Below are 18,595 nucleotides of genomic sequence, written 5' to 3'. Positions count from 1 at the left end.
TTTTGAAGTTTTGGGATAACTTCCAAAGACACTCAATCTAACAATTGGCAGAAAATGATAATAAGTTTTTCAACATTTGGCAGATATTATAAGCATATCATATTTTATTCAATGTATTTTATGTTGTATATATATTAACTGACCAATTTTCTAGTTATTTCCTTCTTTTTTTAATCAATCCTTTCTTGTTTTTTTTTTCTTTTTTTTTTTTTTGTTTAAAACAAAAAATTTCAATCCTTACACATTTATTTTAGTTACTTGTCGATCATCTAATCATAATTTTAAAATCAATATATATATATATTGATTAATAAAATTATAAGATAGACACAATATCACTTACAGTAATTTATTGTTGATTATATTACGAACATGTCATTTGGATAGGTAGGCACGTTTTTTAAAAACGATTAACGAAGCTTTGTTAAATTGTTTTAATAATCAATCCCATCCAAAATTAATTTTTTTCCCAGACGGTTGGTTTGATTATTCAAATTGATCGTCAATTATGTTAAGAAAATTCCACAATGAAGGTGACTACTAGGCGAGAAGAGAGCTCCAACATACATACATGAAAACAACACTCTATAATCCCAGAGGCTTATATGGGCTCAGCCGGACCATTGGTGTTTATATTAGACCTTGAGAATGTTACTTTAGTCTAATATAAACAGCACACGAACCAAATAATAAACACCATTGGTTGGTTGGTGTTTATATTAGACTAAAGTAACATTCTCAAGGTTACTTCATGATACTCCAAATGCTGATTTCATTCATTCATACTCGATTACTATTTGATTCGTGGACATAATAAATAGTCTGTATATACATGATACATAATACATGAGAATGAGATTTTCAACTTCACATTTCGTCTAGTATCAGACATGAAAACCAGGAGGATAATCTTGAGGTTGTCTCTCTACTAATTCCTTTAAACCAAGCTCTTGCTCTTCTAGATTCTTCGGCTTAACATCATATACATCGTTAAACAGCTCTTTCAACGGTTGTTTATCACACTTCTCGGCCGCTTGAATCGCTTGGAGAAGCTACAAACACACACAAAAACGGCTAAATAACATAACACTTCATCAACCTTAACGTATAAAAATGTAGGGGTTTAAGAATCTTTTACCTGTTTTCTTGTGTTAGATCTTAGTTCGGATTCATCTTCTTCACTCCACCATCCGTTATCCTCGACCCATTTCTTGAACCTATTCACAGGGTTTCTTGACATTTTCCAGTGCTGGATTTCATCGGCCGCTCTGTACTTAGTTGAATCATCTGATGTAGAATGATGTCCTACTCTATATGTCATCGCCTACACACAACAAAATTAATGTCATTTTCACCAAAGTCAAAGTTTTAACTAGACAAATTTTAATATGGTTTTTTTTACCTCGATGAGAACAGGTCTCTGTTCCGTTACGGCCATTTCTCGAGCTGAGCGTACCGCACTGTAAACCGCGAGTGCATCGTTACCGTCCACACGAATGCTTCGGATTCCGTAAGCTTGTCCTTTCACAACAATTCCATCACCTGTTACCAAACCATGTTAACCTCACATCAAAACAGAGGAATAGTTTGGTCTCCTTTGTAATGAAAAAAACAGAGGAAAAAGTTAGTTTACATACTTCGAAACTGTTCTGAGGTATGAGTACTGATGGCCCAACCGTTGTTCCGACAAATAAACACAACCGGAGCTTCCAATACCGCCGCAAAATTCAACCCGGCGTGGAAATCTCCCTAAACACCACACCCCAAAACTATATAAATTTCAATTCTTGAAATGCTAATCCTTTTTTTGAGATATGAGAAATAAAGAGTTTTCATCAACCTCGCTAGTGCCACCATCACCGATGAATGTTACTGCACAAGCATTCTTTTTCTCCATCTTCAAAGAGTAACCAACTCCAGCAGCTTGAGGAAGTTGCGTGCTGAAGAAGCAAAACAGATTCAGCTAAAACACACAAAAGAACAGAACAATCAAATGCTTTGTTTTTTTTAAAGAGATTCTTACGCGATTGGAGAGGAGATAGTGAAGTAATTATGACGATTAGAGCCGTAATGAATCGGCATTTGTCTGCCTTTGCCATAATCAGCTTTGTTACCAAAACACTGATTCGCAAACTCCTCTAGTGTAAAGCCACGCCATAGAAGCACTCCTGGCTCTCGGTACTGTACCAAATCCCCAGTTTAAAAACAAACCAAACCAAACGTGACTAGTCTAGAGTAAAACAAACACATATGACATACCTGAGGTAACACGACGTCTTCAGGACTAAGAGCAGCAGCAGAAGCGATGTTAATGGCTTCTTCTCCAAGAGAAGTAATATAAAACGAGATTCTTCCTTGACGTTGAGCTTCGTAGAAGATGTGATCCATCACTTGAAGCGTCGCCATTTGTTCGTACATTCTTACAGCTAGTTTCTCGCTCACCTGTTTTTTTTGTTTTTCCGGTTATTACTAAACCACAAACTCATACCAATTCTAATTGTACATTTTCTTGAAATTTCTGTACCGGAATAAAATCGCTATCGGGGATGATTCTCCCGTCTTCGTCGAGAACTCGGTAACAAGGAATCCTCCGAGCAGATGATTCCGGTATGAATTTCATCTCGGAAGTGTAACCGACGTTGCCTCCCGGAAAATCCAATTCCTAGAAACAAAAGAAAGTATTAGTCTGTATTTAAGAATGTTTGATAAAAACAGGGATCATAGTGCAAATTAGTATTCCAGGACTTGTGTGAGTCTGAGACTTGTTAATAATGAATGTGACGTACACGTGTACTCAAATCAAACTAAACTCAAAGAAGGGAGACCCACACCAGCACTTGAATTAGTTTTCATTCGTACGTGTAACTTGTGTGTTGTTGTCCATTACTTCTTCGACATGACTTGTGCGCCGATGTGAACTGTTGTTGTTAAGTACTTGAAGTCTTGTACTATGTTTAAACTTTAAACTATGCGATCCCATAAGTTCAAATCTTTGAGATTCATAAACAAGAAAATTCTGATCCTTAGAATGAAACCAGCTTCACCTAAATTTGGTTTTAGTTTCAGTTTTATATATCTTACATAATTTATAAACCAAGAACCGGAGTCGGAGATAACCGGACATTAAACCGAAGCATTTGCTAAAAATTACTAGTCTTAGAAAGAAAAGTCAACAAAATCTGATTCACCAAGAACCATTACTTCTTTTTCTATATAATACAGTTGAAATTATTCGTCATCGACAGCTACGCTTATTATAAACTAATCCCAGTTTTAAATTTAAATATATAAACCACGTGAAAGAGTATGATTAGTATAAAAAAAAAAATATACCTGCAGGGCATCTTCTTGATCATCACTATGTTGAACTAAATCAAGCTGTTTCTCTGCGGCCGTCGACTCGTGACGGAGGCTAGCCACGTAGGGACTCAAAAAGACCGTCGAAGATAACTGAGAAGTTGTGAAAACGGGACGTTGAGAGTAATCACGTTTAACGAGAATCGTCGACGACAAGCACAGGTTATGTCTCAAGCTAGAAATAAGGTTTCGTGATCTAGCAAACCAGATCGCCATGTTTGCCAAAGAAAGGACAAAGGGAGAAAATGGAGAAGAGTATAAGAAGAAGAGAGAGAGAGAGAGAGAGAGAGAGAGAGAGCAATGTTTTTAACGATGTCTAAGGGTAAAGGATTAGAAGGACGACAAGTGCATGTATTTCCTTGTCGGACTTGACATGTCATCCGTATCCATCTCCAACTTCTTTTTTTCTATAAAGATTTATTTATCTTCCTCGCATTTTGGGATTTCTTGTTTTTTTTTTTTTACACAATCATAGTGGACAAATACTATAGAGAAAAAAGAAAAAAATTGAATTGAATTATTGTTAAGAGTTTGCAATGCCTACATAACATAACAAAATCATTTAAAGAATTTTTAACAACCAAAACAAACTGTACTGTGCCTTTTTATTGATTTCTCCCATCTTTATCCAACGATAGTCATCTACTTGCGTGTCATTTATATCTTTCTTTGAATTTCCCGTTACGTCCGCGGAAATTAATAGTTAGAAAAAAAAAAGATTTTTTTGGATAACACGTGAAAACATGTTTCCATATTTTAGATCAGTTGAAGGTGACACAACAATCACCAGAAAGATAAATTTTATATGTATTGTTAGATGGTAAAAGAACTGATAGTTTCTCAAATTATGATTCATTGATAGGTGACATCTAACCTAACCAATAAAACTTTCTTCGACCTTAACTTTACATCTTCTTTTTTTTTTTTTTTTTTTTTTTTTTTTTTTTTTTTTTTAAAAAAAACCATTTTATTAATGGGCCTCATCCCTTAACGGGCTTAAGGCCTGTAAACCAAACAACTACAGTTACAAAACAGAAAACAAATTTCGGTGAACGGAAATAGATTACAAGGTTGAAGCCGGGCGGTTAAGCGGAGGCAGAGAGTCAGATCTACTATTTCCGGCGAATACAAAGCCCACAACTTTGCGACTACGCCGCTGGATAGGTTCTTTGACCGGAGTATTCGGATCCGGTCTCCAAACCGCCACCAGCGACAAGCCTGACCCGCCACAAGCCTTCCGGAGTAGAACAACTCTCCGACACTCCGCCACCCTGAATGTCGAATCCCCTACCTACCAACGACATACTCAGATCCAAGCCCTTGTTCTCCGAAGCCGTGAACCGAAAAGTTTTCCGGAGGTAAAGCAAACTTCAGATCTGGTTTGGTGGAAACAAAGACACGGTGGCTAGAGAGAGGAGGAGGCTCGACAACCTCTCAATCGCCAGAGATCCGTGTTAGCCTTCTAAGATCCGGAGAGGATCCGCCGTTAACCACCCAACAACCATCAGAAAACCCACCAACCCACAAGCGCCTTCCGCCGCCGTTGCAGCCTCCAACCATGCGGATGAGCCGTGAAAGACTGCTCTGCATCTCCAGCGGCGTCTTCAAACCAGGAGGAACCAGAACGACACCTTTCGTCCACCGGGAAGGGGCCGCAACTGCAACACTTGCCGGAAAACCACACCACTCCGATGTCAGAGAAGAGAGCTTACCTCACTCCTGTAGCGGTTTGAAATCCAGACCAATCTATGAAGATCCGAGCCAAAAACAAACGAAAAAGAAGAAAGGAAAACTAGATCTGAGAAAAAAACTTTTGGAGAGAGAAGAGAGAGAAGCTATAGGAACGATTGTCCGAATCTTTTTCTTTGTAACTTTACATCTATTTTCCAATGAACTACTAGAAACTAAATTTGTGTGCTTCGTATGTCAAAAATGCGGAAACAGAGTTTACCGACTTCAGATTGTTGTTGGATTTGTGAAATGCATCCCTTAAAGTCTCACATCTATAAGTTCTTACAAAGAAATTAAAACCACCTTAATCAAAGATGAGTTATAATAACTTGTACATTGCATAACATATATGAAAACCACCCTAATCAAAGATGAGATATAAATGACGTTGCACTGTATTTTTTTACAAATGAAAACTATTGTTAATTAATTATATTTTATGTGATTGTATAATCATTGTATGTATATTTTAGAAGCTGGAAATTGTGCCGCTATTGTTTGGCGTTTAGAAAACCCCATGCAAATTGATTATCTCGAAAATGAGTTTTCAATATAGTATATTTTTATTTAAATAAAATATAAAATGTTTTTTATTGGTCAACTTTTTTAAAATGAAGTACTAATTATATAATTAATGGAACTTCTTCATCTTATGATTTTAATCTAAATTCAAAACAAAACCATATTTTTATATAACACTACAAGAAAACAGCTTAGATCTGACAGGCATATCTGTCAGATAGCCGTCGGAAACACGCATTACCGACCAAAAACCGACAGAAACGTCCGTCGGATCTAGATTGTCGGAAAATTATTCTGTCAGAAATCCGTCAGAAATTACTGACAGATTTCCGACAGACGTTCAACCGACGGATTTCTGACAGAAATTCTACCAACGGATTTCTTATAGTCGTTTACTGACGAATTTCTGACGGCTAACGATTCGTAAATTTCTCATTATACCGACGGAATTACCGACAGATTATATATATAATATTAAAAAAAAAATGAAAATTTTAGAAAAATAAAATTAGTATAATTATACAATTTTAATTAAATACTAAAATAATCATTATCTAAATGCTTAAATATTTAAATTCAGAAGTTTAAAACTTTTAGAAAATATATTCTAAAAACCCAAAACAAGAAATTGTTAAAAAACACTAAAAATTGTTCCAAAAAATAACAATATATACTTAACAATATTAAAAATTCATAATATACAATATACTTAACTGAAAATAAATAAAAGCAAAATTAATAAAATGTATAAAATAAATACTAACAATATTAGAAACCATTGTAAAAAAACAAACAAAATATATCAAAAATTATAAAATGTATAAAAATCTTATACCCATCCCTAAAAAAACTAAACAAATTCATCAAATCCAATTAATCAAAACCAAATCATCAAATCCAATAAAACCCAATTCTAACAAATCTAACACACATCTCTTACAAACCAATTTATCAAATCAATAACACCCAAATAGAACAAACTATCAAACCTAACAAATCTATCTTCTTCCTAAGAAATCTAAGAGAACTAAGCAAAAATTTTAAACAGATAAAAAGAGAACTTATCTTATAAGAAGTTGGAGAGAGTGGTAGGAGAGACTAGCCATATTGGAAGGAAGTAATCTATGGAGGTCAGCCATGGAGAGAGGATTTGAGAAAGATTTTCGGAAAAATAAAAACAATATGGGGAGAAGAAGATGAAGTGCTTTGGTAATATCGACGGTACTGACGGAATAACTGACGGAAGTCTTAATTTTTTCATTTCCCGCGCCTCGAAAATTTGACTTCATTTAGTTCGCGGGCAAAAAATTTGATATCCGTCGGTTTTCCGTCAATTATTTCCAACAGATTACCGACAGATACCAAAATTTTGTCAATATTATATTTATCGGATTACTGACGGATTTAAGATTAAAACTCTTAATTTCATAATTTTTATTGACAAATATGTATATAATATGTATTATATACGAACCATGAAATCATTTGTGAAAATAAACATCTATATGATTAAATTAGAGGGAAAAAATAATTTCAAAGACAAATGGCAAATACTTACCCATAATCCCCATAATATGTAATACCACACCATAAGTCTTTTAAGTAAACAACTTATTTTTTTATAAAAACACAAATTTTGATGAATGTTGTTTAAAACAAGATTAGTTAGGCATTGAAAACTCATCTTTTATACATTGCTTATAAAATAATGCATTATCGAGCTAAGTTAGAAAGATTTTATATGTAACATCCGCGAACCAGAATTTGGGATTTTGGAAGGAGTGTCGATCGACACCCTAGTGGCATCGATTGACACCACTAATTTCTGGGTTCGACCGGTTTGATTTAATTGCCGAATTGGTTCGGTTTGGTTCAATTAAAATCCCTAAATCGAGTTATAAGTGTCTTAGGACGAACCTTAGGGTTTCAGAGTTTCATTTGTCGCCGTTGAGTGAAAAGAAAGAGAGAAAAGAGAGAAAAACGTTTTCTGAGATTTCTGGGCTTGTTCTTGGTGATTTTGGAGAGATCTGAGGCTGTAGGAGGGTTAGCTGTTGCTGGAATCGAAGGGGAAGCTTCTGGAGGTGTTGTTTTCCACGTTTCTCAATCCAAACTTCTTGTTCTTGAGGTGAGTGCTTGACCATGGTTGATCTAAGCATGAGATCTCTCTTGTTTGAGTGTTTTCCTTGTTGTTTTGTGTTGTTTTGTGCTTGGGTTTGTTGTTTGTGTGATTTCTAGTGAATTCCGAGATGGATAGACTTGATTGGAGTCGATTTTGGGTTGATTGGAGTCGGAGTTCGTCGCTGGGATTCGCGCAGATCGTGTCTGCAGAGGAGGCATCGATCGACACTCAGGAGCATCGGTTGACACCAATTTGATGGGCATCGGTCGACACTGTTTGGCATCGGTCGACACCTTGTTGTAGCATCGATCGACACCGTTTGGCATCGGTCGACACTAGTCTTATCCGAGACTTGTTTTTCTGGTTTGATGTATTGTTGTGTGTTGTTTGTTTTGCTTGAACTTGAGGGTCTCATCTGCTTGTGTGTATAACCCAGTAGATGGGAGGATGGCCTCACTAAGTATTTATGATAATACTTACGCATCTCAATTGTTGTTTGTGGTGTGCAGGTAAAGGAAAAGTGTGATCGTGGAATCAAGGGCTATGAGGAGGAGGATGTTCTAGAGACTTGATTGATTGTGGTCTAGCTGTTGTTAGGTTGCTAGATTAAGTCAAAGGAACATTGTAGGATGTTAGTTGTTGGTTATCTCTTTATTTGATTGATGTTATTGGTTATTGGATTTGAATGTTGGAATTCTTTTGGTTTAATGGAATTTGTTTTATTTGATTATCCGCGGTTATTGATTGATGTTAGGATGTTAGTGGGTATGGGACCACTAGTAAATTAAGGTATTAAAAAAAAAAAAAACGGGAAGGGTTGTTTCAATTTGGTATCAGAGCCCTTACGGTTCTAGGTCTAGGGTTCATTGTGCTTTTGCTGTTGATGTTTAGGATTACATGCTATAATTGATTGTGTGATTGGCAATTGTGTGTGGCATGAAGTCCTAGAACATCCTCTTCGAGCCTGATTGTGATTCCACGGTGAGTTGTGTTTCTTGTGTATTAGAATTATTGTTTGCTTAGCCTTCTGTTCTTGGATGATACAGATGGTTAGGGGTGAGGATGCTGTTGGTCGCGGTCGTGGTCGTGGGCGTGGTCGTGGTCGTGGTCGGGGACGAGGTCAGGTTCCTGAGGCCAGTGTGAGTGTAGCCCAGAGCATGGCCACCGAGGAGGTGGCGGAGTCACAGGTTCATCCTAGTGTGTCTGGAGACCAGGCTGGTTTGGGTGACGGCAGGGCGGATGGGCCCGGTGTCGGTCACGGTGTTGCCCCGGGTGTGGGGGTTGCAGCGGGAGGTGCTCCAGGCAGGGAGGATGTCTTGATGGACTTGCTAGCTCAGGTAGCTCAGGCTTTGCAGCGACTTCCAGCAGTTGTGCCGCCAGAGGTTGGTGGGCAGGATCCGGTAGTGCCGCCCGTGGGTGGTGGGCAGGGTCCAGCGGTGCAGCCTGTGGCGGGTTTGCAGGCAGGTGTGCAGCCGGGGGCCGAGGTAGTGGATGCTCAGTATGTTCGGATGATGGAGCAGCTGCGGCATGTGGGAGCAGGGTATTTCTCAGGAAGTACCGATCCGAGTGTAGCGGATGAGTGGAGAGAGCGGATGGAGGATATTTTCCTTTCGCTTAGGTGTCCCGACCGGTACAGGGTGGATCTGGCAGTGTTTTACTTGTCAGGAGATGCTCGTGTGTGGTGGAGGTCGGTGACAGCACGGAGGGTGCAGAGGGGTATGTCTTGGGGAGATTTTGTGGGGGAGTTTAACTCCAAGTATTTTCCTCAAGAGGCTCTTGATCGTATGGAGGCACGGTTCTTGGGTCTGACTCAGGGGAACCGTACAGTGCGGGAGCTGGATGCAGAGTTCAGTCGGCTGTAGGGTATGCAGGCAGGGCATGGGAGCCAGAGGCGGCTCAGGTGCGGAGGTTTTTGTTGGCTCTGCGGGATGATTTGAGGACTCGGTGTAGAGTGAGGAGTTATGCTACGAGAGCGGAGTTGGTTGAGGTTGCAGCTGGGATAGAGGATGACTTGAGGTCACAGGTGGTTGTGGTCGGTTCTTCAGTGCAGCCACAGCAGTCTCAGCCGTCTTCTGTTCCTAGCAAGGGCGGCAAGCCTGCGCAAGGGCAGAAGCGGAAGTTTGATGCTATGCAGAGGTCGAGGCACGGGGGTGCAAGATGCTTTGGGTGTGGTAGTAGGGACCACAAGGTGACTAGCTGTCCACAGAGAGGTGAGCAGCGGGCAGTGACAGAGCAGCGGGCAGTGACGGAGCCGCGGACCGATACTCGAGTGTGTTACTACTGCAGAGAGACGGGGCATATCAAGCCTCGTTGTCCCAAATTGCAGCAGAGGGCAGTAGCAGTGTTGCACGCTGGAGCTCAGCCAGGGGTGCAGCAGGGTGTGCAGCACGGTGTGCAGCCGGTGGGTTGGATTGAGCCGACGACTCAGGTGTACTCGACCCAGGAGCCCGGTGGCACTAGTGCAGGAGCGATCACAGGTATAACTTCTCAGATTCGAACTTAGTCAATTCAATAGTTCAGATTATATTTGTTTTTGCTTGTGGTCAAGTGTTAGGTTTTCAACACATGAGATTTGTGTAGGGACCTTGTTGGTGGGCGGGTTTAAGTCCCATGTTATGTTTGATTCTAGAGCTTCTCATAGCTTCATTACTCCGGAGTGTGCCGTGAGTGCGGGGATCAGAGGGGATTCTGGAGAGCGTTCAGGAGTTGTCAGAGTTGCTGGAGGCAAGTTTCTGAGGGTTATTGGACGAGCTGGAGGAGTTGATATTCAGATCGCAGGAGAGTCGTGGCCAGCGGATTTGCTTATCAGTCCAGTGGAGTTGTATGACGTCATTCTTGGTATGGATTGGTTGCATCGGTATAAGGTGCATTTGGATTGCTATCGGGGTAGAGTGGAGTTTGAGCGTCCAGGAGGGAAGTTGGTTTTTCAGGGTATTAGACCGACTTCGGGGAGTCTCGTGATCTCAGCCGTTCAGGCAGGGAAGATGATCGAGAAGGGGCGTGAGGCCTATCTGGTTACTATATCTATGCCAGAGTCAGTGGGGAAGTCTACGGTTAGCGGTATTCCGGTTGTGGAGGACTTTGAGGATGTGTTCCAGTCATTGCAGGGATTACCACCATCTCGGTCGGATCCTTTTACTATTGAGCTGGAACCGGGGACGATGCCGTTATCCAAGGCTCCTTACAGGATGGCTCCAGCAGAGATGGCAGAGCTGAAGAAGCAGCTAGAGGATTTGCTGGGCAAGGGTTTTATCCGTCCTAGTTGTTCACCGTGGGGAGCTCCGGTGTTGTTTGTTAAGAAGAAGGATGGGAGTTTTCGGTTGTGTATTGACTACCGGGGTTTGAACCGAGTTACTGTGAAGAACAAGTACCCTCTCCCGAGGATTGATGAGTTGTTGGATCAGTTGAGGGGTGCTACTTGGTTCTCCAAGATCGACTTGGCTTCAGGTTATCATCAGATCCCTATTCATGAGGCAGATGTGAGGAAGACAGCCTTCAGGACGAGATATGGGCACTATGAGTTTGTGGTGATGCCGTTTGGGTTGACAAACGCGCCAGCTGCGTTTATGAGATTGATGAACAGCGTGTTCCAGGAGTTTCTGGACGTGTCAGTCATCATTTTCATCGACGACATCCTGGTATATTCTAAGAGTCCTGAGGAGCATGCAGTACATCTGAGAGCAGTGTTGGAGAAGCTGCGGGAGCAGAAGTTGTTTGCTAAGCTGAGTAAGTGCAGTTTCTGGCAGCATGAGATGGGGTTCTTGGGTCATATTGTTTCAGCTGAGGGAGTTTCAGTGGATCCAGAGAAGATTCAGTCCATCAGGGAGTGGCCGAGGCCGCAGAGTGCCACTGAGATTCGGAGTTTCCTGGGGTTAGCAGGTTACTACAGGAGGTTTGTTCGGGGTTTTGCGAGTATGGCTCAGCCGATGACTAAGCTTACAGGGAAGGATGTCCCGTTTGTGTGGTCACCAGAGTGTGAGGCAAGTTTTGCAAGTCTCAAGCAGATGTTGACTACCACGCCGGTGTTAGCATTGCCTGAGCAGGACGAGCCTTATGTTGTGTATACAGATGCTTCTAGAGTGGGGTTGGGTTGTGTACTTATGCAGCAGGGGAAGGTTATAGCTTATGCTTCGCGGCAGTTGCGGAAGCATGAAGCTAATTACCCTACTCATGATTTGGAGATGGCAGCAGTGATCTTTGCTCTTAAGATTTGGAGATCCTATCTGTATGGTGGGAAGGTACAGGTATTTACAGATCACAAGAGTCTGAAGTATATTTTTACTCAGCCTGAGCTAAATTTGAGGCAGAGGCGTTGGATGGAGTTAGTAGCATATTATGATTTGGACATAGCTTACCATCCTGGTAAAGCTAATCTGGTTGCAGATGCCTTGAGTCGGAAGCGGGTGGCTTCGGCTCAGGAGCAGGATATGGAGGTGTTGGTAAGTGAGATTAGTGCATTGAGTTTGTGTGCTATCTCACAAGAACCTTTGGGTTTGGAGGCAGTTGATAGAGCAGATTTGTTGAGCAGAGTGAGGTTAGCTCAGGAGAGTGATGAGGGGCTGGTGAATGCCTCTAAGGCTGCGGGTGCAGAGTATCAGGTTTCTACTAATGGTACTATCCTTGTGCATGGTCGGATCTGTGTGCCCAAGGGTGAGGATTTGAGGCAGGAGATACTGAGAGAGGCTCACTCGAGCAAGTTCTCTATTCATCCAGGGGCGACCAAGATGTACCGTGATCTCAAGCGGTATTATCACTGGGTCAGGATGAAGAAGGACGTAGCTGACTGGGTGGCGAAGTGTGATACTTGCCAGCTGGTGAAGGCGGAGCATCAGGTTCCTGGTGGTTTGTTACAGAGTTTACCCATTCCAGAGTGGAAGTGGGATTTGATCACGATGGACTTCGTGGTAGGTTTACCTGTGTCGAGGACGTTTGATGCTATTTGGGTCATTGTGGACCGTTTGACTAAGTCTGCACATTTTCTGGCCATCAAGAAAACTGATGGAGCAGCGGTTTTGGCCAAGAAGTATGTGAGGGAGATAGTCAGATTGCATGGTGTGCCTGTTAGTATTGTGTCTGATAGAGATTCCAAGTTCACTTTGGTGTTCTGGAGGGCGTTTCAGGCAGAGTTGGGCACGAAGGTGCATATGAGTACAGCCTATCATCCTCAGACGGACGGTCAGTCAGAGAGGACGATCCAGATTTTGGAGGATTTATTGAGGATGTGTGTGCTGGATTGGGGTGGTCATTGGGCAGATCACTTGAGCTTGGTGGAGTTTGCTTATAACAACAGCTACCAGGCTAGTATTGGGATGGCTCCTTATGAGGCCCTGTATGGGAGGCCGTGTCGTACACCTTTATGTTGGACTCAGGTGGGGGAGAGGAGCATATTTGGTGCAGATTTCGTTCAGGAGACCTCGGAGAAAATTCGGGTTTTGAGGCTGAACATGAAGGAGGCTCAGGATCGGCAGAAGAGCTATGCTGATAAGAGGAGGAGGGATCTTGAGTTTCAGGTTGGTGATAGAGTGTACCTCAAGATGGCTATGTTGCGGGGTCCGAACAGGTCATTGACAGAGACTAAGTTGAGTCCGAGGTACATGGGACCGTTCAGAGTGGTTGAGCGGGTGGGACCAGTGGCATACCGGCTGGAGTTGCCTGAGGTTATGCGTGCGTTCCACAAGGTATTTCATGTGTCGATGCTGAGGAAGTGTCTTCACGAGGGTGATCAGTTGTTGGCTAAGATTCCTGAGGATCTTCAGCCTAACATGACTCTGGAGGCGAGACCAGTGAGGGTGCTCGAGAGGAGAGTCAAGGAACTTCGGAAGAAGAAGATTCCTTTGATGAGAGTCCTGTGGGACTGTTAGTATTGTGTCTGATAGAGATTCCAAGTTCACTTTGGTGTTCTGGAGGGCGTTTCAGGCAGAGTTGGGCACGAAGGTGCATATGAGTACAGCCTATCATCCTCAGACGGACGGTCAGTCAGAGAGGACGATCCAGATTTTGGAGGATTTATTGAGGATGTGTGTGCTGGATTGGGGTGGTCATTGGGCAGATCACTTGAGCTTGGTGGAGTTTGCTTATAACAACAGCTACCAGGCTAGTATTGGGATGGCTCCTTATGAGGCCCTGTATGGGAGGCCGTGTCGTACACCTTTATGTTGGACTCAGGTGGGGGAGAGGAGCATATTTGGTGCAGATTTCGTTCAGGAGACCTCGGAGAAAATTCGGGTTTTGAGGCTGAACATGAAGGAGGCTCAGGATCGGCAGAAGAGCTATGCTGATAAGAGGAGGAGGGATCTTGAGTTTCAGGTTGGTGATAGAGTGTACCTCAAGATGGCTATGTTGCGGGGTCCGAACAGGTCATTGACAGAGACTAAGTTGAGTCCGAGGTACATGGGACCGTTCAGAGTGGTTGAGCGGGTGGGACCAGTGGCATACCGGCTGGAGTTGCCTGAGGTTATGCGTGCATTCCACAAGGTATTTCATGTGTCGATGCTGAGGAAGTGTCTTCACGAGGGTGATCAGTTGTTGGCTAAGATTCCTGAGGATCTTCAGCCTAACATGACTCTGGAGGCGAGACCAGTGAGGGTGCTCGAGAGGAGAGTCAAGGAACTTCGGAAGAAGAAGATTCCTTTGATGAGAGTCCTGTGGGACTGTGACGGAGTAGAGGAGCAGAATTGGGAGCCCGAGGCGAGGATGAAGGCAAGGTTTAAGAAGTGGTTTGAGAAGCAGACCGCTTGAGCTTGTCTAGCCGGGTCCGAGTTGTAGTCCGTGGCTGGAGCGGGTACGGAGTATTCCAGCCCATCTCTCTTGATATTTGGTCGCTTAGGGGTGGTTGGTTGTGCGACTAAGTATCAAGATGAGGTGGTGCTCGGGATGCGGGTTGTTGGCTCCGGTTGTTGTATTTTTGGTTTTTCTGATGTAATTTCGTTGAGATTGTAACGATTATGACATTTTGAGATTAATAAGATGAGTATTTTTTTTTTATGTTTGACTGTTGTTGTCATGGGAAAAGAGAAATAGCTCGGGTTTCTATTTTTGGAAAGTTTCCATAAATAGAAAGTTTCCACAAAAGGAAGGTTTCCATAAATAGGAAGTTTCTAAAATGGGGATGTTTTGTGGAAAAGTGAGGTAGATCTAGCCGGGAGATACTCGTTGGCATCAATGTTTGTTTTTGCTCTAGGCCGAGTGGGCCCAACTCACGTGATACCGATAGCTCGATGGACTTTGTGGCCAGAGAGTGGGAGTGGTATGTTGCTTCGGATGACGATCCGAGAGCGCGCTTGAGGGTGACGACCCAAGAGCGGGATATGTGAGGCTCCCTGGATACCGTAGCTGTGAGCCGAGGCTCGGCAGTGAGCCGGTATGTCTCGAGGGTTGCGACCCGAGAGCGGGGGGAGTGTGTGTGTGTGACTTCCTGGATGCCGTAGCTTAAGGCGGTTGGCCTGATAGCGAGCCGGCATGATTCGTTGGTTGCGACCACGGACGGGGGAAGCACTGAGTTGTGAGCAGATAGTGTTATGATGCGAGTATATTGGCTAGAGGGAGACCTCGAGGGTCAGTCGGAGGTGTGCGGGCTGTTACGACAGTGGCACGGGAAACCTTGACTGATGGTGTTTAGTCCGGTCTGGGGACGTGCGGGCCGTGATGACGGTGGCACGGAGGTCCTTGGCAGATGGACGGTATTGCGGGATTCGGGGACGAATCCGTATTGGTGGGGGAGAATTGTAACATCCGCGAACCAGAATTTGGGATTTTGGAAGGAGTGTCGATCGACACCCTAGTGGCATCGATCGACACCACTAATTTCTGGGTTCGACCGGTTTGATTTAATTACCGAATTGGTTCGGTTTGGTTCAATTAAAATCCCTAAATCGAGTTATAAGTGTCTTAGGACGAACCTTAGGGTTTCAGAGTTTCATTTGTCGCCGTTGAGTGAAAAGAAAGAGAGAAAAGAGAGAAAAACGTTTTCTGAGATTTCTGGGCTTGTTCTTGGTGATTTTGGAGAGATCTGAGGCTGTAGGAGGGTTAGCTGTTGCTGGAATCGAAGGGGAAGCTTCTGGAGGTGTTGTTTTCCACGTTTCTCAATCCAAACTTCTTGTTCTTGAGGTGAGTGCTTGACCATGGTTGATCTAAGCATGAGATCTCTCTTGTTTGAGTGTTTTCCTTGTTGTTTTGTGTTGTTTTGTGCTTGGGTTCGTTGTTTGTGTGATTTCTAGTGAATTCCGAGATGGATAGACTTGATTGGAGTCGATTTTGGGTTGATTGGAGTCGGAGTTCGTCGCTGGGATTCGCGCAGATCGTGTCTGCAGAGGAGGCATCGATCGACACTCAGGAGCATCGGTCGACACCAATTTGATGGGCATCGGTCGACACTGTTTGGCATCGGTCGACACCTTGTTGTAGCATCGATCGACACCGTTTGGCATCGGTCGACACTAGTCTTATCCGAGACTTGTTTTTCTGGTTTGATGTATTGTTGTGTGTTGTTTGTTTTGCTTGAACTTGAGGGTCTCATCTGCTTGTGTGTATAACCCAGTAGATTGGAGGATGGCCTCACTAAGTATTTATGATAATACTTACGCATCTCAATTGTTGTTTGTGGTGTGCAGGTAAAGGAAAAGTGTGATCGTGGAATCAAGGGCTATGAGGAGGAGGATGTTCTAGAGACTTGATTGATTGTGGTCTAGCTGTTGTTAGGTTGCTAGATTAAGTCAAAGGAACATTGTAGGATGTTAGTTGTTGGTTATCTCTTTATTTGATTGATGTTATTGGTTATTGGATTTGAATGTTGGAATTCTTTTGGTTTAATGGAATTTGTTTTATTTGATTATCCGCGGTTATTGATTGATGTTAGGATGTTAGTGGGTATGGGACCACTAGTAAATTAAGGTATTAAAAAAAAAAAAAACGGGAAGGGTTGTTTCATTATACTATCCACATATAAACCGTCAGTTATCCGTCGGTTATTACTGACGGATTACCGACGGATAAAAAAAAAACAGACCAAATTTTGACACACCCGACGAAAAGTTAATATCCGTCAGTTTTCCGTCGGTTATTTCTGACAGATTACCGACAGATAAAAAATCACCGACCCAAATTTGACACACGCGAAGAAAATTATATATCCGTCAGTAATCCGTCAGAAAAACTAACGGATTACCGACGGATTTTGTCCGTAAGTAAATTTCTGACGAACAACCGACAAACTAATCTCCTGTCAGATATTCGTCGGTAAACCATCGGTAATTACCGACAGATTAATGCTGTCAGTAATTTCCATCAGTAATCGCCTTGTTTTCTTGTAGTGTAACTACTTCCTCAAATTGAATAACATATAAATTCCATATCTCCAAATCTACATGCACCCTCAAAATCAAAATCATCAAACCTATCGGTAATTCATATTCATCAAGCTAACATGAAATTTTTTTGTCTTACCTTTGGAAGAGGACTTCCTTCTGGCACATAGATTTGATGGCTCGAAGACAACTTTTTGGGAGGACAAAAGCAGAGACTAAAAGTTGACTAAAAGTTGAATGAGCTGTAAATCCCTGTTGAAATAAGCTGGAGTCTACCTGCGAAAGAGAGAACTTTGGTGGACCAAGAAGAGAACCGAGCCTTGATGTTGTCTAGCAAAGGGGGGTAATCAGACTTCCTGGATTTGCGGTGAAGGAGCGGTAATCCTAGATAGCGCACTGGAAAAGAGCCAATTGGAAAACCTTGTTGAGCCAACTGATCGATTTCTTCTGCAGAGACTCTAGCAACAAAAAGTGTGGACTTGTCCTATTCATACTCAAACCAGAAAGGCACCTCTAAAGCCATAGAGGTAAGACAAACCGTAGCAATACATGTGGGTTCTCTCTCATATGGCGCCATTTGCCAAAGAGATTAAGAAATCAACACAAAGCATACAGTCGGTTTGACATTGTAAGAAGTGAATCATGCTTGGTCTTTCGGGTTGTCAATAACACAAGCAAGTTGCGATTGATGGGGTTTGGTTGAGAACTGGACTCGCTAGCTAGAGGAGAGCTAAATATAGTTTGGTTCTTCCAGTTTTGAAACCCAACAGACAATATCACACGTTGAACAATAACCATGGATCTACCAAACACTTTGTTACAATAAAACATTCTAGATAAGTTGATTCTCAAATGCATTCTTTAGACACCGAATTTAACCAATCAGCATAGATAATATCTACCAGAGAACAGAGGAAAAGGTAGAATCGACCTGAGATTTTGGAAGTTGAGCAGGACCATTTGGGAAGCTAGCAAGCGAAAATCAGGTTCAGAGGTCATCCGCATGGATCCTACGGATATTGTGGATGGCCAGATGAGATGGTACGCATGGCTGCTAGACAGAGAAGGTACAGGGTTTCGCATCTCTAGTGGTAATAAGCGTGGACCTGCCAAGTTCATAAGGTGACATGTACTTGAATTGGGGGTCCTATGTGACACCCCGGCTTCAGAGACTTGCAGAGAAGTTTAAAAGAATTGATTTGGCCACCTATGTCACCAAAGTGCACTTATCTTTTCGTTCAAGGGTCCTGAGAGAACTCTAGAGTTAAGCGTGCTTGAGCTGGAGTAGTCTCAGGATGGGTGACCTTCCAGGAAGTGACTGTCGGAGCTGTACGAGTGAGGACAAAACACAGGGAAATATCATGTGGTAATTTGTAGGTACGGTAACAAGTCTTTAAAGCCTCCCGGACGTAGCAAACCGGCCATCGGATATTGATGGGCTCACGGGCCTAGTGAAAGGACATAAGGCCCATTAAAGAAGGTGGGCCCATGGACTGGGATTGGACATGAGACCCATTAAGAGGTGGCGGTCGGGGTGTTACATCCTATAACGGAGGGTAATCGC

At 42.7% G+C, this 18,595-nt stretch overlaps 1 protein-coding gene across 1 annotated transcript; it reads right to left on the bottom strand.

Annotated features, from left to right (window-relative positions):
• Positions 1-752: 752 nt before the first annotated feature.
• Positions 753-4,028, bottom strand: LOC104756499 (2-oxoisovalerate dehydrogenase subunit alpha 1, mitochondrial). The gene is made up of 9 exons (XM_010479102.3): positions 3,334-4,028; positions 2,525-2,662; positions 2,260-2,442; positions 2,024-2,181; positions 1,841-1,940; positions 1,638-1,749; positions 1,403-1,542; positions 1,139-1,324; positions 753-1,052 (listed from the first exon to the last, which is right to left on the bottom strand). The coding sequence occupies exons 1-9, from the start codon at positions 3,571-3,573 to the stop codon at positions 885-887; spliced, it is 1,425 nt and encodes a 474-aa protein (XP_010477404.1). The 5' UTR covers positions 3,574-4,028; the 3' UTR covers positions 753-884.
• Positions 4,029-18,595: the final 14,567 nt, after the last annotated feature.

The sequence above is a fragment of the Camelina sativa genome, chromosome 17 (genome assembly GCF_030686135.1).
Source record: "Camelina sativa cultivar CO46 ecotype springtype chromosome 17, ASM3068613v1".
Taxonomy (NCBI): Eukaryota; Viridiplantae; Streptophyta; class Magnoliopsida; order Brassicales; family Brassicaceae; genus Camelina; species Camelina sativa.
The sequence above is the reverse complement of the archived record's forward strand: the minus strand, read 5'-3'. Positions and strand labels throughout refer to the sequence as shown.

Coding starts and splice junctions, on each gene's coding strand:
- LOC104756499 (XM_010479102.3), bottom strand. CDS start 3,573: ATGGCGATCTGGTTTGCTAGATCACGAAACCTTATTTCTAGCTTGAGA. Junction 2,182..2,259: donor AAGACGTCGTGTTACCTCAG/GTATGTCATATG, acceptor GATTTGGTACAG/TACCGAGAGCCAGGAGTGCT. Junction 1,941..2,023: donor ACTATCTCCTCTCCAATCGC/GTAAGAATCTCT, acceptor TTGCTTCTTCAG/CACGCAACTTCCTCAAGCTG.